This window comes from Salvelinus namaycush, chromosome 12 (assembly GCF_016432855.1).
Source record: "Salvelinus namaycush isolate Seneca chromosome 12, SaNama_1.0, whole genome shotgun sequence".
In the NCBI taxonomy this organism is placed as follows: domain Eukaryota; kingdom Metazoa; phylum Chordata; class Actinopteri; order Salmoniformes; family Salmonidae; genus Salvelinus; species Salvelinus namaycush.
In genome coordinates, this window is record NC_052318.1 from 30,470,392 (window position 1) to 30,490,880 (window position 20,489).

General features: G+C 43.8%; 2 protein-coding genes across 5 annotated transcripts; both read right to left on the reverse strand.

Moving 5' to 3' along the window:
* Nucleotides 1-1,253: 1,253 nt before the first annotated feature.
* On the reverse strand, nt 1,254-5,141 carry LOC120057081 (cytoskeleton-associated protein 2-like). 4 transcript variants are annotated; one of them, XM_039005480.1, is made up of 7 exons: nt 5,028-5,141; nt 4,647-4,720; nt 3,298-4,112; nt 2,848-3,187; nt 2,702-2,753; nt 2,257-2,521; nt 1,254-2,074 (listed from the first exon to the last, which is right to left on the reverse strand). In XM_039005480.1, exons 2-7 carry the CDS (start codon nt 4,683-4,685, stop codon nt 1,798-1,800), a joined length of 1,788 nt encoding a protein of 595 aa, XP_038861408.1. In that variant the 5' UTR covers nt 4,686-4,720; nt 5,028-5,141; the 3' UTR covers nt 1,254-1,797. The 4 variants fall into 4 exon arrangements, with proteins under 4 accessions (XP_038861408.1, XP_038861407.1, XP_038861405.1 ...); XM_039005479.1 differs by having other exon boundaries at nt 2,257-2,524; XM_039005477.1 differs by having other exon boundaries at nt 2,833-3,187.
* Nucleotides 5,142-11,884: 6,743 nt separating this feature from the next.
* LOC120057082 (dolichyl-diphosphooligosaccharide--protein glycosyltransferase subunit STT3A) lies at nt 11,885-20,142 on the reverse strand. The gene is made up of 17 exons (XM_039005481.1): nt 20,014-20,142; nt 18,946-19,073; nt 18,745-18,805; nt 18,499-18,620; nt 18,003-18,148; nt 17,796-17,886; nt 17,597-17,703; nt 17,190-17,354; nt 16,767-16,947; nt 14,887-15,042; nt 14,627-14,718; nt 14,208-14,363; nt 13,643-13,948; nt 13,407-13,509; nt 12,795-12,983; nt 12,591-12,706; nt 11,885-12,231 (listed from the first exon to the last, which is right to left on the reverse strand). Exons 2-17 carry the CDS (start codon nt 19,031-19,033, stop codon nt 12,193-12,195), a joined length of 2,118 nt encoding a protein of 705 aa, XP_038861409.1. The 5' UTR covers nt 19,034-19,073; nt 20,014-20,142; the 3' UTR covers nt 11,885-12,192.
* Nucleotides 20,143-20,489: the final 347 nt, after the last annotated feature.

The following is a 20,489-nucleotide window of genomic DNA, read 5'->3' on the forward strand; positions in this document are numbered from 1 at the left end:
TCTTGTACTCCCTGTTCACCCATGACTGTATGGCCAAGCACGACTCCAACACCATCAAGTTTGCCGACGACACAACAGTGGTAGGCCTGATCACTGACAACAATGAAACAGCCTATAGGGAGATCAAAGACCTGGCAGTGTGGTGCCAGGATAATAACCTCTCCCTCAATGTGATCAGGGAGGAGATGATCGTGGACTTCAGGAAAAGAAGGGCCGAGCAAACACCCATATTCTCATTGACGGGGCTGCAGTGGAGCAGGTTGAGAGCTTCAAGTTCCTTAGTGTCCACATCACCAACGAACTGTCATGGTCCAAACACATCAAGACAATTTTAAAGAGGGCACAACAACGCCTATTCCCCGTCAGGAGACTGAAAAGATTTGGCATGGGTCCCCAGATCCTCAAAAAGGTCTACAGCTGCACCATCGAGAGCATCCTGACTGGCTGCATCACCGCCTGGTATGGCAACTGCTCGACCTATGGCCGCAAGGTACTACAGAGAGTAGTACGTACGGCCCAATACATCACTGGAGCCAAGATTCCTGCCATCCAGGACCTCTATACCAGTGTCAGAGGAAGGCCCTAATATTTGCCAAACACTCCAGGCACCCTAGTCATAGACTGTTCTCATAGACTGCTTCTGCACAGCAAGCGGTACCGGAGGGCCAAGTCTAGGTCCAAAACGTTTCTTAACAGCTTCTATCCCCAAGCCATAAGACTCCTGAAAAGCTAACCAAATGGCTACTTGGACTATTTGCATTGATCCCCCCTCACTATGTATTATCTATGCAGTCAATTTACCTATACATTATGTCAAATACCCCGACTAACCTGTGCCCCCACACTTTGACACTGTACCCCTTTTATATGGCCTCTTTACTGTTATTTTGTTGCTCTTTTTCATTTACTTCAGTTAATATAGTAAATACTTTAACACTTATTTTTCTAAAAACTGCAGTGTTGGTTAAGGGCTTGTAAAGTAAGCATTTCACTGAAGGTCAACACCTGTTGTATTCGGAAACATTTGTCAAATACAGTTTTATTTAAGACAGCGTTAATCATGACAATTATCTAAGGAATAATTTTTCACTTCTCATTGACTTGGTGTAGAAACTCTGCTTACACCTGTTGTGTGGTTAAAGATATTCCTGCTCAATCTACACATAACATTTTTAAAGAGTTCTGACATCGCTCATGTTTGGCCCTCTAAAACTTGTTAGGTAGCATTACTGTCTATCAAGAGGCAAGTTGCAGCCAGTGAGTTGTCAATTTATTGGAATTTCCCATTTAAAATTGCAACGGCAATAATTCTACCAAACACCTATTTTGCTAAAAAAATAGGTTGTCACTTTTCCTTGATGTGCAACACAGATTTGCCGATAAAAGCTGTGTTGTACATTATTAAATATATGGTAAAACTGTGTGGTAGATATTAACGTATCAACTCTGCCATTAAAAGAACAAACAATACATTCATAAAAACAGATAATATATACAATAACAAATAAAATAGGTATAGCAGATCAAGGTATAGCAAACCAGTCTTCCTTATGAGAAGTGACAACACAAAGAAATAAGAAACAGAAGAACAAAAAGGCATGCCTAATTGAGGCACCCAGTCTTAGTGGATCAGTAATATTAGTCTGCCACACAGTCCATATTATCACAATTTGGATTAACATTATGTAAAATAGCAAATCATCCATTTTCATTATTTTAATACCCCTTCTGTAAAGTGCCGATCAACTACACATTTTTTATCTTCCTTTTCAGGCCTCTTCACAATCATCCAAAGACTCAGAACCTCTCCAGGTCTTTGGGATGGTCAGGCAGGTCCTCCAGAAGGGCAGGGTTCCTCCTGTAGATGTAGGCGTTGGCATCGTCGTCCAGCTTCACCAGCTCAGCCAGCGAGGACACACAGGTGTCATGGTCTGTCAGCATCCCAGGCAGGCGGGATGCTGTTCGCTGGATGCGACAGGAACGACGGACTGGTGTCAGGAACTTCAGATCCTTGATGGTGCTCTTTCGCCTGGAACCACTTGCACATGCCTCACAGTCGATTTTTCTCTTAACACTAGAGGGGGGAAAGAGATGGACAGCATTTTGTGATTAGTTGAAAGCCATGTCGGTTTAATATACATTTCAATATAGAGATGTAAATTAGTGCTGTTCTCCATGACCTCCAGAAGTTGCTATAAATGGAAGTGATGTTATAACAGGATTACAGCAGGTATTTTTAAAGACAAGAAATCTCACCTTTGCAGGTATGGAGTTGTCTTCACACTGTATTTCACCACTGATGTGCCGTCTGCCTCTGGTGTCGTCTCCATCAAACAGTCACCGTCGTCATGAACTTCATCAATATAACCCTTCCTTACTTTCTGCTCTGAAGCTCCCTCTCCTACGTCACATTTCACTTCAACATCCTTATTCACAGGAGACTCATTCCTTTCTTCAAATTCCTTATTTGTATGTCTCTCCACCATTTTCTCTTCAGATTCATCCCTTTTCTCATTCGGGTCTTCTAAAACAGAAACACCAATGAATATAACACGTTACTACAGTTAACAAGTTCATCTCTTACACGATTTGAGCCTTTGTGTTGCATAATTTGAATTAGGCAGACATTGTCAAATGAGCAAGTAAATTCGTCTGTATTTCTGTTCGCTGTGAATGTAAATGCATTAACCACAAAATGTACCATCCACACATGCTGAGGGCTTCTCCAATGCATCACGAAGGTTGACCACAATCTGTGATAAGACATACGACAGAGGCAATGAGGTTATATTTAAGAGTTTTGATGAATAAAACAGTATATAGGTTTCTTACATCATTCATTCTGACCTCTGGATCAACAGGAAGAAAATCTGTATCAGAGTTGTCAAGCAGGTCCAATGTCGTGTTCATTGTCAGTGGAGTTGAGGCACAGGCTGCCTCCTGTTCAATGACCACCTGGTCGTTTTTAAGCCGAACAGTCGGTTCAGGCTCATCAACAGGTTGTTGTGGCTCCTGGTCAACGGGCTGAGGCGCAACATTGGTCTTTAGTTGAGAGACAGCTGTGGATTCTGGGTGCACTTCAGGCTCTGGCTGCACAAATGGTTTAGACTTTGGGGGTGCCACTGCTGATATGGGAGGCCTTTTCAGAGTCTTTCCCTTGGATGCCAGCCACTCTGCCAGCTTTGTCCTGGGAATCAAAAACATCAGTTAAAACAATTTTGAGCACTTGACCTAATTACCAACAGTTAATTGACAATTTTCAAGAATGTAATTTTAAAAAATTATAAAATCGCAAACCTTCTCTCTTCAGCCGTCTCTGTGATAGCCCTGTACTGGCTTCGGGTGCTGGCAACTGGAATCTTGTGAACCTTCTTGTCAGTTGCCACTGTCATCTTAGGCTTGGTGCCCTGCGGTAGCTCTTTCCCCTTAGATGTCATGGCAGACCTAGTGGAGCTTGGGCGAGCTGTGGTAAATGGAGCAGTTCTGAAAGGAGGGACTGCAGAGAGAACGCCCGTGGGACGGCGTATAGCTGGGACTGGACACTTGGAGACTGGAGGAGGCCCATTGGACACAGACTTGGATCTTGAGGGTTGACACGATTGGGGGGGCTTAAACATGTCACGCCCAGGCAAATCAGCAACAGATTTGGACTTTGTCAAATATCCAGGCTTTTGGCCCTTAGCTTTGGACACAGCGGTCTTCGCAGCTGCTTTGCTTTCTAGCCCTCCTTCCAGGCCACTAGGCTTCCTGAAGGAGCTTATTTTGGATTGGACAACCTTGCCCTTGTATGCGCCAGGGACAGGTTTGACTGGGACGGTAGCTGGAGGCTTTGGGGCATCTGCAACCAGCTTTCTCTGTCTGACAGCCTGTTTGGTGAGGAAGGCTTGGCTGAAGGTGTTGCGTCTCTTCGTATTGCCAGTGGTTGTTGCCATCACATCTTTCTGCTCCGTCTTGACCTTCTTTAGAGCATCCTCTCCCTTTCCCAAGTCTTCCTTTTTATTGCTCTTGGAAAGCAGAGGGGCAAATTGAGCAGCCACTGTTTTAGTAGGAGCAACTCTAGTAATTAAACACTTAGTGGATCCACTTGTTGGTTTGGCATTCTCTTTGTTGCCCTAATAATAGCAGACAGGACAAAGAAACAAGACAGATAAATTAGACGTAATACATAGATAGGCCAACCCCTAAGCACTTGGTGGGGGGGGGGGGTTGTAAATTCAATCTGGAGTGCCAGAGTGTGTTCTGGGCGGTAGTAAATTCAGAGTATTTAGCCCTCGGAACGATCAGAGCGCACACTGAACGCTATGGCAAGTTGATCCAAGCGTTCTGACCTCAACGGCAGGCAAGCACCCAAGCTAACGTTAACTGGCTAACGTTAGCTAGCTACTTCAAGACACAAAATGAGAGAACATCACACTGACCATTTTACTCGCCCTAGCAGAGCTGGTTAGGCTGTTTACATGTTATCCAGACCGTCGGTGATTGTGCTGTGCTGCTGGAAACAATTTAATTACGTTTTTTCCCCGACGTTTATTGACACCCGCCATATGCAACGGGTGTTGAGCGTTCGTAAATTCATCAGTAATTCTGCTCTGAAATCGGATTAGATAGCCAGAGAGAATTTACGAACGCACCCATATTTGCCTTACCTTTTTAAAATTGGTGTTCTTTCTTGTAACTGTGGCCATTTTCTTCGGGCACAAAAGGCAGATCCCCTATTGCCCTAAAAAAATACAAATATAGGTGATCAGTAACAGAGCTAGAATATTTGTGGGAAAAGTTTTTACAAGGAATTCTGCTTCTAAAACGTACGTTTTTACGGCTAGCTGCCTACCTAACTAGCAGTTTACTAACTAGTAATACTATGTTATATATTATGAACGTTTTTCGACCGCGTTGGCCTGCAACCCGTAGGTAGTTAACTGGAAACAGAGCGTAAGAGGTTGCTGGAAAACGATCAAGTCGGGTGTAAATTTCAATCCAGAAGGTTTAACTTGCGAACCTAGATAAAAATAAATAATCGCGCGTACCTTGTTATTGAATGTATTGTAGACAAAGAGGAAACCCGACGGCCAGAGACAAAAGCTAAAACGTCTCTCACAAAACAAACCCATTCAACTTTCGCGCTGTATAATGGAAAATAAGATTGGTCCGGATGTTGTCAGGGAAAACTCATTTTAGCCAATCGAATGTCTCGAGATGAGGTCATGGGACATTTTGGAGGAGGGTCTGGGCGGGTTCATCTGAGAAGGCATCCATCTGCACTTTTGAATGTTTGAACCATAATAGAATTCCTAAACTACTGGCTGCCTGCAACACCCCAGATGGGATAGGGAGGCATTTTATATAACTTATAAAATCACTTTCATGCTACTGTATTGACCTAGGTCATTTGTGTAAGCAAATCACCAAATTCACTATTCTAAATAAGTTCCTCCATTTTTGAGAGAGAGAATTCGAAAACAAACCCGATTTTGACAAACTCCAATATCTAACGTTACTGGGTGAAATACCAGTGTGCCATCACAGCAGCAAGATTTGTGACCTGTTGCCACAGGAAAAGGTCAACCAGTGAAGCACAACCACCATTGTAAATATAACCCATATTTATTTTCTCTTTTGTACATCGTTACAACACTATATATACATTACATTTGTAATGGCTTTACTATTTTGGAACTTGTGAGTGTAATTTTGACTGTTCACTTTTGTTTATTTCACTTTTGTATATTATCTACCTCACTTGCTTTGGCAATGTTAACATATGTTTCCCATGCCAATAAAGCCCCTTGAATGAGAGAGCGAGAGAGAGCTCTATTTGTATGTCATCTGATCATAGCACCACCTTGAGTTTGCTAAATGGCATTAGCACTTGGATTGGAACCGGTGCTTTGGTCAGATAACATTAAAATAGAGCTCTTTGGCCATGCACACCAGTGGTGGGTTTGGCTTTGAAAAACTTTAGGTTACGACCGTAACCCCAGTTCTCTGATAGTATGGGTCAGGTATTTCACTTATGGGATACGCCCCCAGCGTATTCGTCAGAAGCCTTTATTACACTACGCCAGCCATGATTGGCTGGACGTCGAGACGTGTGTGTCGGGGAAGGGTGTCCCTCCTACCCTATAAAAACGTCCAACGCAGCGTCTCTGAGTCTTTCAAAAATAATACAGGAGTCAGTATACCCAATAAGTGAAATACCTCACTCATACTATCAGAGAACCTGGGTTACAGTCATAACCTAAAGTCCTCTTACAAGCCCTGTGTTGCCAGACAAGCTTATCCTGACGACCGACTGCCCTGTGCGATGTATCACACAAATGGGCTTTGCCCTTCAGAAGATCCTACACGTATAACAGTATGCGCCAGGGTCAGTGCAGTGACATCGAGCCTATAAAACTTCGCAAATGTATGAGGCGAAGCCCAACGCGCTGCTGAGAGAAATATCTTGGATAAATATGCCCTTAAATAAATACCAGGACGTAGCCATTCCTCTAGTGGAATGAGCCCGTAGGCCAGCAGGAGAATGAAGACCCTTACTTGTGTAGGCCAAAGCGATAGCCTCAACAATACCTCTCTCACTGGATAGTGAAGTGAGCTCTTTACCTGTGTGAGGTTTCACCCAGGAAACAAACTGATCACATTTTCTAAATCCCTTAGTCCTGCACAACATATAAAACCGTTGATGTTCCGGAGAGAAAAACAGTGGGGGATAAAAAGCTACCAGCTCAAGGGGAAGACATATCAAAGATGGGTTAATAATCTTCGGGATAAAGGCGGAGTTAGGCCGCAATGATACCTAATCACGTGTATGTGACCAATAAAATTTGATTTGATTTCTTACCGGGTGCAAATTGTGCGTGAATGTCACCTACACGCTTGGCAGAGGCCAATGCTAGTAATAGAGCAGTCTTAAATGAAAGCATCTTTAGCTCCACCTGATTCAGGGGCTCAAAAGGCTGTTGGCATAGAGCATCCAAAACAATTGATAAATCCCATGACGGGGCAAGCTGTTTAGACACCGGACTCAAACGACATGCACCCTTCATAAAACAGGCGACAAGGGGGTGTTGCCCCACTGTCGTGCTCCCAAAACCCACATGACAAGCCAAAATAGCTGCTAGATATACCTTAATAGTAGAAAAAGCATTTCCTTTTTCTAATAATTCCTGTAGAAACGACAGGATTACCGGGACAGAGCACTGGAATTGCACTGTCTGTGATTTAGTGCACCATTCCTCAAACACTGAGACCTAGAGAAGAGACCCATTGTTGAAACCCTCATATTCAAACATCCAAATAACTACTAAAGCCGATGACATCAAACCTAGTAGCCTTAGGCATGTTTTCAAAGAGACCAGGTTCCTTCTGCTACGCAATCTTGTAAAGTTATTATATGTTCCACTGAAAGGAAAGCTTTGAATGATACAGGATCTAGGATTAAACCTAGGAAAGAGATTGTCGGCGTGGGAATCAGAACACTTTTTACTGTGTTTATTCTGAAACCTATAAATGTCAGGTGTTCCAAGAGAAGCTGACTGTGTTGTAAGACCTCTTATCTCGATTGCGCGTACAGCAACAAACATCTATGTACGTCATCGGCCGAATGCCCCTCTCTAAGTGGGGCTATGGCTGCCTCGGTACACTTCATAAAAACATGGTGACAGTGAGGCCGAAAGGGAGCACCAGAAATTCGTAGATTACGCCTTGAAAAGCAAATCTAAGAAATTTCCTGTGAGGAGGGTATATTGAGATGCTAAAGTAAGCGTCCTTCAGGTTGACGGATTGGAACCAATCACCTGGGCACACAGAACGTAGCAGAGCAGTGTCAACATTTCTCATGCCCCTGTTCAGAGCACGTAGGTCTAGGATCAGGTGTATGCCACCCCCCTTTTTTGGAACCAGGAAATATTGAGTAAAAGCCGCAGTGGCTTTGCCTGCCAGTTCTCTGGGTGGGAAGGGAGGCTTCTTAGACCAGGGTCCCTTAATGTCCAAGGTTCTCTGCTGCCCTGGGCTCGCAGCCTGGGGGGCTGGGCATCTGGGGATCTTAAAGGTCGAGGAGGGTCGACCTGCTGCAGCCTGGGCGAAGGTGTGGCGAGGCACAGGGCTGTATCTTCGTGGGCTTCACCCTCCCTCTTTTTCTCCTCGCACCGTTTCTGTATCATCTTGACGGTGGGACCGAAAAGGCCTTTAGGGTCTACTGGAGCTTCCAGGATCTACAGCTTCTCACTATCATACACCGTGGATAGGTTGAGTCATTGAGCCCTCTCCTGGGATATCATGAGCCCTATCGCTCTTCCTGACGCCTGGACAGCGGCTTTAAGCAGACGCAGGTTGAGGTCTGTTGCAATACAGATCTCATCCCATAGACCTGGCTCCAGTGTGACCGCTAGCTTTTCCTGTAGCTCAGCTTAGTATGCCGAGAGCATGGAGGCGGTGCTGAGAGCCCTCACCGCTGTGGCGACCGACCTGTAGACCACCTCTGTCACAGAGGACTGGAAGCGCTCATACTTGGTTGGTAAGGTGGGGACAGTCAAGGTCATGGAGGACTTCTGGCTGGGGTGTAGATAGGAAGCCACCAGGGGTTCGATGGGGGGGGCATGTGGGCAAACCTAATCCCCACCATGTCAACACAGTCCAACACCGACCCACCTTGGACAGGGTTCATGGAGGAGAAAGATGTACTCCAGGTACGAGTAATCCTCCAGGCAATTCTGGGAAGACTGGTAGAAATTGCCTGGCTGCCCGTTTGGCTTTGGGTAACCTCTTACCCTAGTAGCGGGACGTGGTGGTCTCTGCTACTGCATTGGGCCAGGGAATCACCAGTTTATTCACAGCGTGTTTGCACACGTCCTGCAGGTCCACACTGAGAACTGTTGGGGATGACGCCCACACTAGCCGTCACTCCACGATTCCCGGCGGTGATATCCATCGGCTCTGGTGAGCCATCGGGGACGCCGGCTCCCATGTTAGGGTTCTGTCGACTAAGGCTAGTTTGGCGTGTGCTAGCCTGCGATGGAGGCTCTTCACAGTGAAGAGGGCACAGTGTGGACAGGAGCCAGGGAGATGCTAAGGCTACCTGGGCATGTTGCAGCCCAAGGCGAGCGGAGCACACCAATATCTTGTTTCCACAGGAACAGATTTGTGCCCGAGTATTGAAAAAAGGGGTGGCAATAATTGTTTTTGTTACTTGTTAAATATTTCCCCCTTTAAAAAAAATATATTAAAAATGTATTTAGCGAATTATCATCAAGGCTGACAATCATTTTGGATCTGACAGTATATCCAAATTCCCAGCCAAAACATTGAAAAACAAATTACTGTAAGATGCCCCCCTTGCCCCTTCTACATCTCCTTCAGCCAATTTCTTCACCTGAAATTACAACGCAATTAAGGTGTATCATACATAATGAAAGCTCATACATTCTAAAGGCTATTTAAAAAGAAAAACCATTAAGGATTTGATGAGACAAACCTTGAAGTGATTGAACACTCCTACTCCAAAACAGCAAGCAGCAAAAGATCTTTCAGGATGGACCAGCAGTAAAAGTCCAGCACCTATTGCTCTTCAGTTGACATATTGGAAGCCCCTTTTTGCCTTTGGGACACAACATTATTTATTTTGGGATGGCATGTCAGTTACATGGGTGTTTGACACACCTCAGGCTCTAAAAAGATGAATGCTTAATACAGCCAACCTTTAAACCAAGGCATCCTACCCACCACATTTGATTGACAGAGCACTAGCCATAACTAGGCCAGGCTTCACTTTGTTTCAGAGAAATTATCGCAAACAAAAGAACCGTACACTGTTTTGGGTAGAGAAAAAAAAAGAGTTATATTCCACATCAAGGGTCATTATTGGAAGATCATGTCAAACTTTCAGTTATACTTGCTAATTTATTTAATATATCCATTTTTTTTTTTACCAGACATTTCTTCGACATCCTCATGATGGAATTCTAACAAATAATTTCCAGAAATTGTGTTTAGTGAAAAGTTCTGACAAGTCTTGGATCTTGAGGAACCTGGTGACCCATTTAGAAAAACTTGTTCCTTTTCTGTGAAACGTGACCACAAGTACCACTACCTACCTACCGTTGAAATCAGAAGTTTACATACACTTAGGTTGGCGTCATTAAAACTTGTTTTTCAACCACTCCACAAATTTCTTGTTAACAAACTATAGTTTTGGCAAGTCGGTTAGGACATCTTTGTGCCTGACAAGTACTTTTTCCAACAATTGTTTACAGAGATTATTTCACAATTCCAGTGGGTCAGATGTTTACATACACTAAGTTGACTGTGCCTTGAAACAGCTTGGAAAATTCCAGAAAATTATGTCATGGCTTTAGAAGCTTCTGATAGGCTAATTGACAATTTGAGTCAAATTGAGGTGTACCTATGGATGTATTTCAAGGCCTACCTTCAAACTCAGTGCCTCTTTGCTTGACATCATGGGAAAATCAAAAGAAATCAGCCAAAACCTCCCCAAAAAATTGTGGACCTCCACAAGTCTGGTTCATCCTTGGGAGCAATTTCCAAACGCCTGAAGGTACCACATTCATCTGTACAAACAATAGTATGTAAGTATAAACACCATGGGACCACGCAGCCGTCATACCGCTCAGGAAGGAGACGCGTTCTGTCGCCTAGAGATGAACATACTTTGGTGCGAAAAGTGCAAATCAATCCCAGAAGAGCAGCAAAGGACCTTGTGAAGATGCTGGAAAAAAACAGTAAAAAAATATCTATATACACAGTAAAACAAGTCCTATAAATCGACAACCTGAAAGGCCGCTCAGCAAGGAAGCCACTGCTCCAAAACCGCCATAAAAAGCCAGACTATGGTTTGCAACTGCACATGGGGACAAAGACCGTACTTTTTGGAGAAATATCCTCTGGTCCGATGAAACAAAAATAGAACTGTTTGGCCACAATGACCATCATTAAGGTTGGTAGGAAAAAGGGGGCGGCTTGCAAGCCGAAGAATACCATCCCAACCGTGAAGCACGGGGGTGGCAGCATCATGTTGTGGGGGTGCTTTGCTGCAGGAGGGACTGGTGCACTTCAAACTAGATGGCCTCATGAGGAACAAAAATGATGTGGATACATTGAAGCAACATCAAGACATCAGTCAGGAAGTTAAATCTTGGTCGCAAATGGGTCTTCTAAAAATGGACAATGACCCCAAGCATATTTCCAAAGTTGTGGCAAAATGGCTTAAGGACAACAAAGTCAAGGTATTGGAGTTGCCATCACAAAGCCCTGACCTCAATCCCACAGGAAATTTGTGGGCAGAACTGAAAAAGCGTGTGCGAGCAAGGAGGCCTATAAACATGACTCAGTTACACCAGCCCAGGAATGGGCCAAAATTCACCCAACTTATTGTGGGAAGCTTGTGGAAGGCTACCCAAAACATTTGACCCAAGTTAAACAATTTAAAGGCAATGCTACCAAATACTGAGTGTATGTAAACTTCTGAACCACTGGGAATGTGACGAAATAAATAAAATCATTCTACTATTATGACATTTCACATTCTTAAAATAAAAGGTGTGATCCTAACTGACCTAAAACAGTGAATTGTTACTAGGATTAAGTGTCAGGAATTGTGAAAAACTTGGCTAAGGTGTATGTACATTTCTGACTTCAACTGTATATACACACACAGTAGTACCCACCCTCTTTTCCCCCCAGTTCAAATCATACCATCTCCCAGTATTGCTTATTGTATGCATTTGGTATTCAGCAAGCAAAATCATAAAAAAAAAGCATTCTGAGTTGCATGGTTGCCAAATCTTGACTCAGAGCTCTTGGGAAAAAGAAATCTGCCAAAGATGGCATGGTATTGTAAATACAACGCAAATTCAAAACCAGACAGACATTGTCACATTTATCCCGCTTTTATTGACCACATTGTAAAAGCTCACCGACTGACAATATTGTTATTTTGGCCATTGATTGCAGAAATAATTTGACATTTGATTGGACATTATGAAACACCACCTCCTGCCATTCCCAGACGAGAGAAACGCCACATTGGTAAAATAAAAAATCTTTCTGCAAATCCCAACAAAAGTATATATAAAAACAATTTTTTTTAAAGTTGAATTTCACACTCATCTGCAGACCACAGGGGAAGGCTTTCTCAGTGCTAAAAGGGGTTTATGAACGCTGATGGGTCAGAGGGCTTTACGTCCGTGATAGCCCTCGGTTATCCAGGTCTTTCACCTGAAGAAGGTAAAAAAGACCGTTAATAAATCGTAATAAATATTTTGACTCCTTGGCATCAAATAAGGAAATAGAATTTATACTCTCACATCGCAACTTTTTCATGTAATGATTTTTTTTTTTTTTTTAAAGCCTCTGGAATTATTTTTTATTTAACTAGGCAAGCCAGTTAAGAACATTCTTATTTACAATGACGGCCTACACCTGCCAAACCCGGATGACGCTGGGCTAATTGTGTGCCGCCCTATAGGACTCCCAATCACGTCCGGTAGCGATACAGTCTGGATTTGCCTGGTACTCTACGGGTGACTGAATAAATACAGAGGAGAGTAGAAGACCATAGCAAGGAGGAGATATACCTTGTATATCCTGACCAGCCAGTGCTCTGTAGTGTAGGCCTCCTCCAGCACATCCAGCTCAAAGTCCTTGTTGCCGATCTCAGCATTTCTCACTCGATCATAGCCAGGGGGGCGCTCTGGAACAAGGGTTAGAACATCAGGACTAGGGCCAATATGAATAGAAGCTTGACACCCACAGTGTCATAATAAGGCAGGGTTACTCACTGGCCTCTGTGTAGACCTGTCCAAAGCGGTAGTAGCACATCTTGTACATAAGGCAGTTGAGCAGGACAGGGGAGCCCTCACGGTCCACACGGAACTCTCCAGTGGGGGTGTAGTAGTCGTGCTCCTTGATGTGCTTCCCTGTGTCTGTGCTGCCCCCAATGCGCACCATCCACAGGAACTTGTTAATGTCTGCACAGAGAGAGACGTGTTGGCAGACCAAAAGCACGAGTTATATTTTTTAATTAAAGATTATCTAACGCAGAGTTATTCAAACTTTAACCACCAGAATTTCTGGGGACCCCATGTTTTCCTCAAGAATTTTTTGCGACCCCACCCCAAATCAAATGACAACCTTAAAAATAAGATGCATTTAAATTTTGATATCAACAAAACCTTCAATTCAATGCATTTTCATCTTATCAAAAATGAAACCAATAAATGCATTTACCACTGATCTGATTCATGAATGTGGCAATGACAACTTAATCTGAAACAGATATGTTAAGAAGCTGTAATAATATGCATCATGTAATAATAAGAAGCTGTAATAATCCAAGAGTGATTGCATAGAGTGATGGGCATTGATAGTTTCCACTGGCTTTGTAGACTTACCGTCTGAGGAGTATCCCGTCAGTCCACCAAAAATGACCAGGACGTAGCTGACATCCAACTCCCGCATGATCTCATAGGCCTTCTCCTCGGTGGACGCCATGGCCTACCGTTCAACAGAAACACAGTTCATATATAGTTCAGAGGTATCAACCACACATTAAGAGATGATAGGATTGCCACATGTCAGTCCCATGTAAAGGAATCAATACAGAGAAAAGAAAAAATAAACACTTCACCTGGCCAACTCTGGAGATGTGCGTGTTGTTCCATGTGTTGTTGTCCACTAGAATTGTCCGATTGGCCATGGCTGTTATCTGATAGCCGTAATCCCACCATGACATCACTTTAGCATCCTCTGGGGTGTTGTGGCGGAGCCAGTAGTAGGCCTCTCTGAAGTCATCAAAGATGATGCGGCTGCCGTCTCCGCCGCGGGCTGACAGGACGATGGAGGGGGAGGAGTAGGCCTCGCTGGTCACCCAGGTGGAGTGGAAGGTGTAGGTGATGAGGAAGAAGGTCATGACCAGAATCATCCCGCTGGCCACCTGGTAGACAAAATGGTACAGGATATCAGGGACCTAATACTACTTTCAGATCTACAGTGCCTACAGGGTTGTAACTGGACCAGGCCATGATGACCCTTATCAAATGCATGCCCTGACTTCATCAGTTTGAATGACATCCAGTATCAAATGGCTACATGCCAAAGCTGCATTTAGGTGACATTAACAACCATTTATTGAACAGTGCCATCTGGGGGCCAATATTGCATCATGATGCCTTGATGTATCCTTCCTCTCTTACCTCGTTCTTGATGGGGTAGGTGGAGTCCTGCTGCTTCTTGCTCTTCTTGTCTGGCCGACTGATATCCAGGTTCTTCATGTAGGTGGTGAGGACCTGGGACACACCAATGCCTGACAGGATGCACATGACTGGGGCCAGGACCAGCATCAGACGCACCTGAGGAGAGAAGCTGCCAAATCAGTTGAACATAACTTGCTACGTAGTCTCTTTCTGGGAGCTCATCTGCTTGCACAACATATAATAGGGGAAAACTAATCAAGCGTTGCCAGACTGCATGAATATAATGGATGGATCGAGCCTAGGGGAGCACTGACAGGTACCATGTGCAATTCCTACTACAAAAGTAAATATTGGTATATTAGACACTACACATTTAAATTATTCCTCTCATTCAAGAGCTAATCTGCAGGCCGACTTACCATGACAGCTGAGAAGTACATGCTGGTGACTCCGTACATAATGATGAAGATCCTGGCATCAGACAAGTTGTTGAAGCAGTAATACAGACCCACTGTCAGTATGAAGAAAAGCAGGTTCATTAAATCACCAATGTTTTCCTTTACATGTTATTTGTACCTTTGTCCCAACAGTATTCTGATCAATCCATTTACCTAAACATCACTCTGCTGTGTCATTTCACCAGCAAGACTACCATTTCAGACTGATTGAGTGTGTTTACCTGGGAACATGAAGACAAGCAGCTGCAGGTCAAAGTAGTAGGAGGACCAGGTGGTGGGCTGGTGCTCAGACACAGAGGCGATGATGGGAATGTTGTTCTTGGCATAGGACGGGTCCAGCAGCGAGTAGAAACGACCCGTCCAGGGGGAGATCTTCCCTGAGAAACGCAACAATCACAACACAGTCAAGTCGAGACAAATGAACAAGGCACTACCAAATCACTTGGTTCTGATATTTATTGGGTATAGGGTTATGAGTTTTATCTTTAAGCATATCTGTATGTTCCTAAAATACTTTTTAATCTGCAGGACCTCAAATTTAGAGAATGTGTTGATCTAGGAATAACAAATGTAAAGTCTTGGTCCCATGTTTCATGAGCTGAAATAAATGATCCCAGACATTTTCCATAAGCACAAAATGTATTTCTCAAATGTATTTACATCTCTGTTAGTGAGCATTTCTCCTTTGCCAAGATAATCCATCCACCTGACAGGTGTGGCATATCAAGAAGCTGACTAAACAGCATGATCATTACACAGGTGCACCTTGTGTTGGGGACAATAAAAGGCCACTAAAAAGGTGGTTGTGTCACAATTCAATGCCACAGATGTCTCAAGTTGAGGGAGCATGCAACTGGCATGCTGACTGCAGGAATGTCCACCAGAGCTGTTGCCAGATAATTAAATTTTGATTTCTCTACCATAAGCCACTGCCGCATTTTAGAGAAATTGGCAGTAGGCCTCACAACCACGTGTAACCACACCAAGACCTCCACAGCCAGCTGCTTCAACTGCGGGATAGTTTGCGACCAGCTACCCGGACAGCTGATGAATTTGTGGGTTTGCACAACCAAAGAATTTCTGCAAACTATCAGAAACAGTCTCAGGGAAGCTCATCTGTTTGCTCGCCGTCCTCACCAGGGTCTTGACTTGATTACGACGCCAAACCGCAGTCGACTTCAGTGGGCAAATGCTCACCTTCAATGGCATGCTGGAGAAGTGTGCTCTTCACAGATGAATCCCGATTTCAACTGTACTGGGCAGATCGCAGACAGCTTGTATGGCGTTGTGTGGGTGAGCAGTTTGCTGATGTCAACGTTGTAAACAGAGTGCTCCATGGTGGCGGTGGGGTTATGGTAGGGGCAGGCATAAGCGACAGACAATGAACACAATTGCATTTTATCTATGTCATTTTGAATGCACAGAGATACTGTGACAAGATCCTGAGGCCCATTGTGCCATTCATCCACCGCCATCACCTCATGTTTCAGCATGGCCCCATGTCGCAAGGATCTGTACACAATTCCTGGAAGCTGAAAATGTCCCTGCATACTCAGATATTCCACCCATTGAGCATGTTATGGATGCTCTGGATCAACATTTCCAGCCAATATCCAGCAACTTCGCACAGGCATTGAAGAGAAGTGGACAACATTTCACAGGCCACAATCAACAGCCTGATCTACTCTATGCAAACGAAACGTGTCTCGCTGCATGAGGTAAATGGAGGTCACACCAGATACAGACTCGTTTTTTGATCCACGCCCCTACATTTCTTATTAAGGTGTCTGTGACCAACAGATGCATATTCTGTATTCCCAGTCATGTGAAATCCATGTCAAGCCCTAATTTATTTATTTCAATTGACTGATTTCCTTATATGAACTGTAACTCAATAAAATCTTTTCAATTGTTGCATTTATATTTTTGTTCAGTGTATATGTTAATCATCAAGAACAAACAGGCTTTGAACAACTATACAGGTCTGTAAATAGAAGCCTACATTACCAAGTAGAGACATTGCTCTGGCCCGGAGTTCAAATACTTAAGCTGTACTTGATTGAGAGTATTTTCCTGAGCGGATCCTTGGCGAGTTTCTTACCTGTCAGCATGAGCACGGTGCCCACAGAAAGCAGGACGAAGCCCACCAGGGAGATTACGCTCTTGAAGAGGACCTCAAACTGTTGAGTGTTCAGCTTGCTGCGCAGGTAGTCCACAAAGGCATGGATCTGACACAGGCCAAACACCCCGAATGCTGCCATGTGCTCAGACGACTGCACAGGCTTCAATGGAGACAAGGAGGTGAACGGAGTGAGTGTAATATCCTAAAATCCCTCCAATGGCAAACATTTGTGATAATAGGATATATAATCATATTTTTTTTTTAAAATCATACTGGGCCATCATATTTATGGACTCATGTTGTAGTCACAAGATAACATGCAGTCTAACTGCATGTCCAGAGCAACATCTGGACAGCTGCTGTGTATGCGTTGGAAGGGAGAGAATACAGGTAATTGTTTACCTGAAAGCCGACGAAAGAGATCTGCATGGAGAGGATGGTTCCCAGGCAGTAGACAGTGCAGTAGGCCACGTAAATACGGTGGGAGAAGCGGCCGGTGAGCATGAGGACCAGCACGTGGAGGGGGATGAGGTTGATCAGGAACACATAGCCACCCCAGGAGGACACCTGCAGACAAAGACATAAGGGTTGTGTTCATTTGGTTTAACATTTTTGCTATATAGTGTAACAATGTAATTTGCTATTTTTCCTTTATCTTAAACGCAGACATGGTAAGCCTCCTTCAGATAAGCCTCATAAGAGTAGTGTCAACCTTTAGCAGGGATTGAGTTACTGTAATTTTCAGTTTCTAAGTTCCTTATTGTCAATGATCCTTATATTTTCCTTTATTTTAGAGGCATTAGTCTCACCATATAAAAGTAGGCCAGGGCACACATGGAGGACCAGTAGATGGAGCCTGTATTGACTGCCTTGATCCACATGTAGTATGTCAGCAGCATGCAAAATATAGCAATACCTGGAAAGAAAAACAAGAAAATATATTAAAGATCACAACAAGGGCCAAGTCTTTTAGAGGGGCATGTCTGGGGGAAGAGGCATGTTCTGTACCTTCATTGTCATAGGAGCCGGCAACAGAACGGGAAATGTAGCCAGGTACCACTGCTATCATGGCAGCAGCCAAGAGCCCAGCACCTGCATCCTACAAGAATTAGACAGTAGATATGAAAACACGTACATCTCAGAGCGCTTGAGCATTTTCAGTTTGTAGGTTACCTTTGTTTCTTTACGCTTTCTACCTGATGTGCTGCAACCTACCTTGAGCTCCTTGGTAAAGTGGTAGGTGACAATGGCAGTGAAGGAGGAGAAAAGGGGAGCCAGGAAAACACAGACGTTACGGATGTCGATTGTGATGTGGAAGAAGTTCAGGACGTGATACAGGGCAGCAGATGTGATCATCAGGCCTGGGGGACAGGGCACAGAGTTAACACAGGACAAGTCCATACCTACGAAGCTGCCTACCTCAGTGAAGTACACAAAATAGCCTGGGGGAACCCGGACAGAATAGAAAGAGTTAACAAAGGGCAAGTAGCTTCTATCAGTGTTAGCTTGCCGTTGCCGAATAATGTGTGGACAAGGCCAACACAACCACAGAAAGGATCTTTATGACAGGGGGGAAAAAGGTGACACTAGAGTTGATGACCGAAAGCCACCTTAACACAGGACCGTCTCTTTTAGTGGAACATACTAATGTTTAGATAGTCACCCAATAACTTCAAGGACAGTCTTGTGTTGAACAGGTAATCCCACCTACCTGGGTAAATGGTGCCACCGATGATCCTCCCCAGAGGGTACCATGCCCGGTCATCAAACCAGTTATGAAAGTTGTAGAATCCCTCCTCTACCAAGAAACGGGTTGTCCGGTAGTTGAAGTACCTGACGATGAAGAAACGAAGCATGCAAGGGATTTGAACACCATTTGAATTATAAATAGTAAACTGGCATCAATCTGAACGATTGGGGGGGGGGGGACTATCATAAAATAAGATAGTGGACTTACGGATCAAACTCATGGATGACACTCTCAAACCTCAACACAGAGAAAAGCCTGGTGGAAAAGGCTGAGGATAAGGGGGAAATAAAGAACATGTCTAAATCATCTCTACTCATGTCACAGATCAGGGGACAATGGCCCTCATTATTATTAAGGAATACTATAAGTGTAGAGTAACAGAAAAGGATGTAAAGTGTGTGTTCTTACAGAGGATTGCAGCCATAGACAGGATGAGCAGCTTCAGCAGCGTGTCCTGTTTTTCATAGGAAAGCCGCAGGAAGCCCAACTTCGTCATCTTCAAGCAGGGAGGGATAACTTAGCTTATCCCTTTGTACCTGTTGGGAAGAAAATCTAAATGAACCATGTAGGTGTGAGGCAGCAAGCACCATTCCACATTTGCATTGCTTGTGCATGAGTCAGAGCAGCAGTCATTCAGTTTTTTAGTAGCTTGATCAGTAGCTCGGTCATGAGGCAAATCTATTCAATAAAAAATATTTTTGGTTGTATTTCTGGGTTTAAAAACATGGAGCTTCAGTCTACAAACTCAGGGCGAGTAAGTTCTAATACTAACCCCAAGTGTGTTTGTTGAAAAACTCACTTGACGGATGTTAAATACATCACACGATCTATTAACCAACTTCTATAATACTAACACTATTTGCCAAATGAAATCACTGACGTGATTTAAAGACGTGCCCAACTCTGTTCCAACCAGATAAGGACACGCGCACCGCCAGGTTGGATGTGGCGAGAGGAATCAAACCAGGAAATGGATGCAACTCCGTCTAGGCTGCAAACTTTCCTTCTATTGACATTCATAGTTATTTTTCTGCCTTGACCAACCAAATTAATTAACCCAGGCTATTATTGTTTAAGACATGGCAACACCGGTAATTGAGAAATGCTGCTAAATAGCTGACATTAAGGAATTGTCAAGTTCAATGCAAGTAGCTAGCGAATGTCGTTAATGTAGCTAATTCTCTAGCAAATAATCTGCATGCATGCATGTATTGTCCTAAACGCAATAAATAGTTAACCATCTGGTGGGTTTTACGTTCCTGTAAAAAAGACGGCTCGAGTTGAATGGAATCTGGGCTGAGCCTTATTTTTTACATGCTAGCTAACTTTAGCTGTATGAATGAACATAAGCTCTTCTTCCACTTACTCTCAAAGTTACACAATTTCAGAATATGCATACAAACAGAACCAAATAGCATTTCAATTATCTATCTCGTTGAATATGTTGATTTGCCAGCTATTTTGAGCGGCACTTACCCACTCCGTTCCTGTTACATACACTTTTCTCACACACAACCTTGTGTGCCGCTGAATCCCGCCCAACCAAGCTATGCAACGTGTTTATTGGTCTTGCGTCGGCCCTCAGGAAACTATCTCATTCCTGATTCGTTAATGAGCTATCATTCAAACAGGCCGGATAAATCGCTGTTCCTTCCAGTGACGTGTCCTTAATGCTGAGAAAATAGCTTGAGGGAGTTCGATTAAGCTGAACTGGCTCTGGCCAGTGACGTGAACGGGAAAACGCGGTGAGGGAGGAGCGCTTTCTCAAAATCGAACAGTAATCTGCGAATCCCCTTCTTGATAAAATTGGTCTGGCAGTATAAAAAGCGACATCCATATTTGGTTTTTTAACATTGTTAAATATCTCTAATAGTTTCCAACCAGTTATGCAGTAAAGTATCACCTACATTGGGACATTAATATAACACCAACATTTTGTGAATTATTTTACA

What these genes read in the sequence shown, in the direction of transcription:
- LOC120057081 (XM_039005476.1), bottom strand. Translation starts at nt 4,685, where the DNA reads ATGGCCACAGTTACAAGAAAGAACACCAATTTTAAAAAG. An exon ending in AGAACACCAATTTTAAAAAG is followed by an intron (nt 4,113 to 4,646) that starts GTAAGGCAAATA and finishes TGCTATTATTAG; the next exon opens with GGCAACAAAGAGAATGCCAA. An exon ending in CAGAGGTCAGAATGAATGAT is followed by an intron (nt 2,754 to 2,832) that starts GTAAGAAACCTA and finishes GTCTTATCACAG; the next exon opens with ATTGTGGTCAACCTTCGTGA.
- LOC120057082 (XM_039005481.1), bottom strand. Translation starts at nt 19,033, where the DNA reads ATGACGAAGTTGGGCTTCCTGCGGCTTTCCTATGAAAAACAGGACACG. An exon ending in CGGCTCCTATGACAATGAAG is followed by an intron (nt 17,704 to 17,795) that starts GTACAGAACATG and finishes TTTTCTTTCCAG; the next exon opens with GTATTGCTATATTTTGCATG. An exon ending in ACATCTCCAGAGTTGGCCAG is followed by an intron (nt 13,510 to 13,642) that starts GTGAAGTGTTTA and finishes GTTGAACGGTAG; the next exon opens with GCCATGGCGTCCACCGAGGA.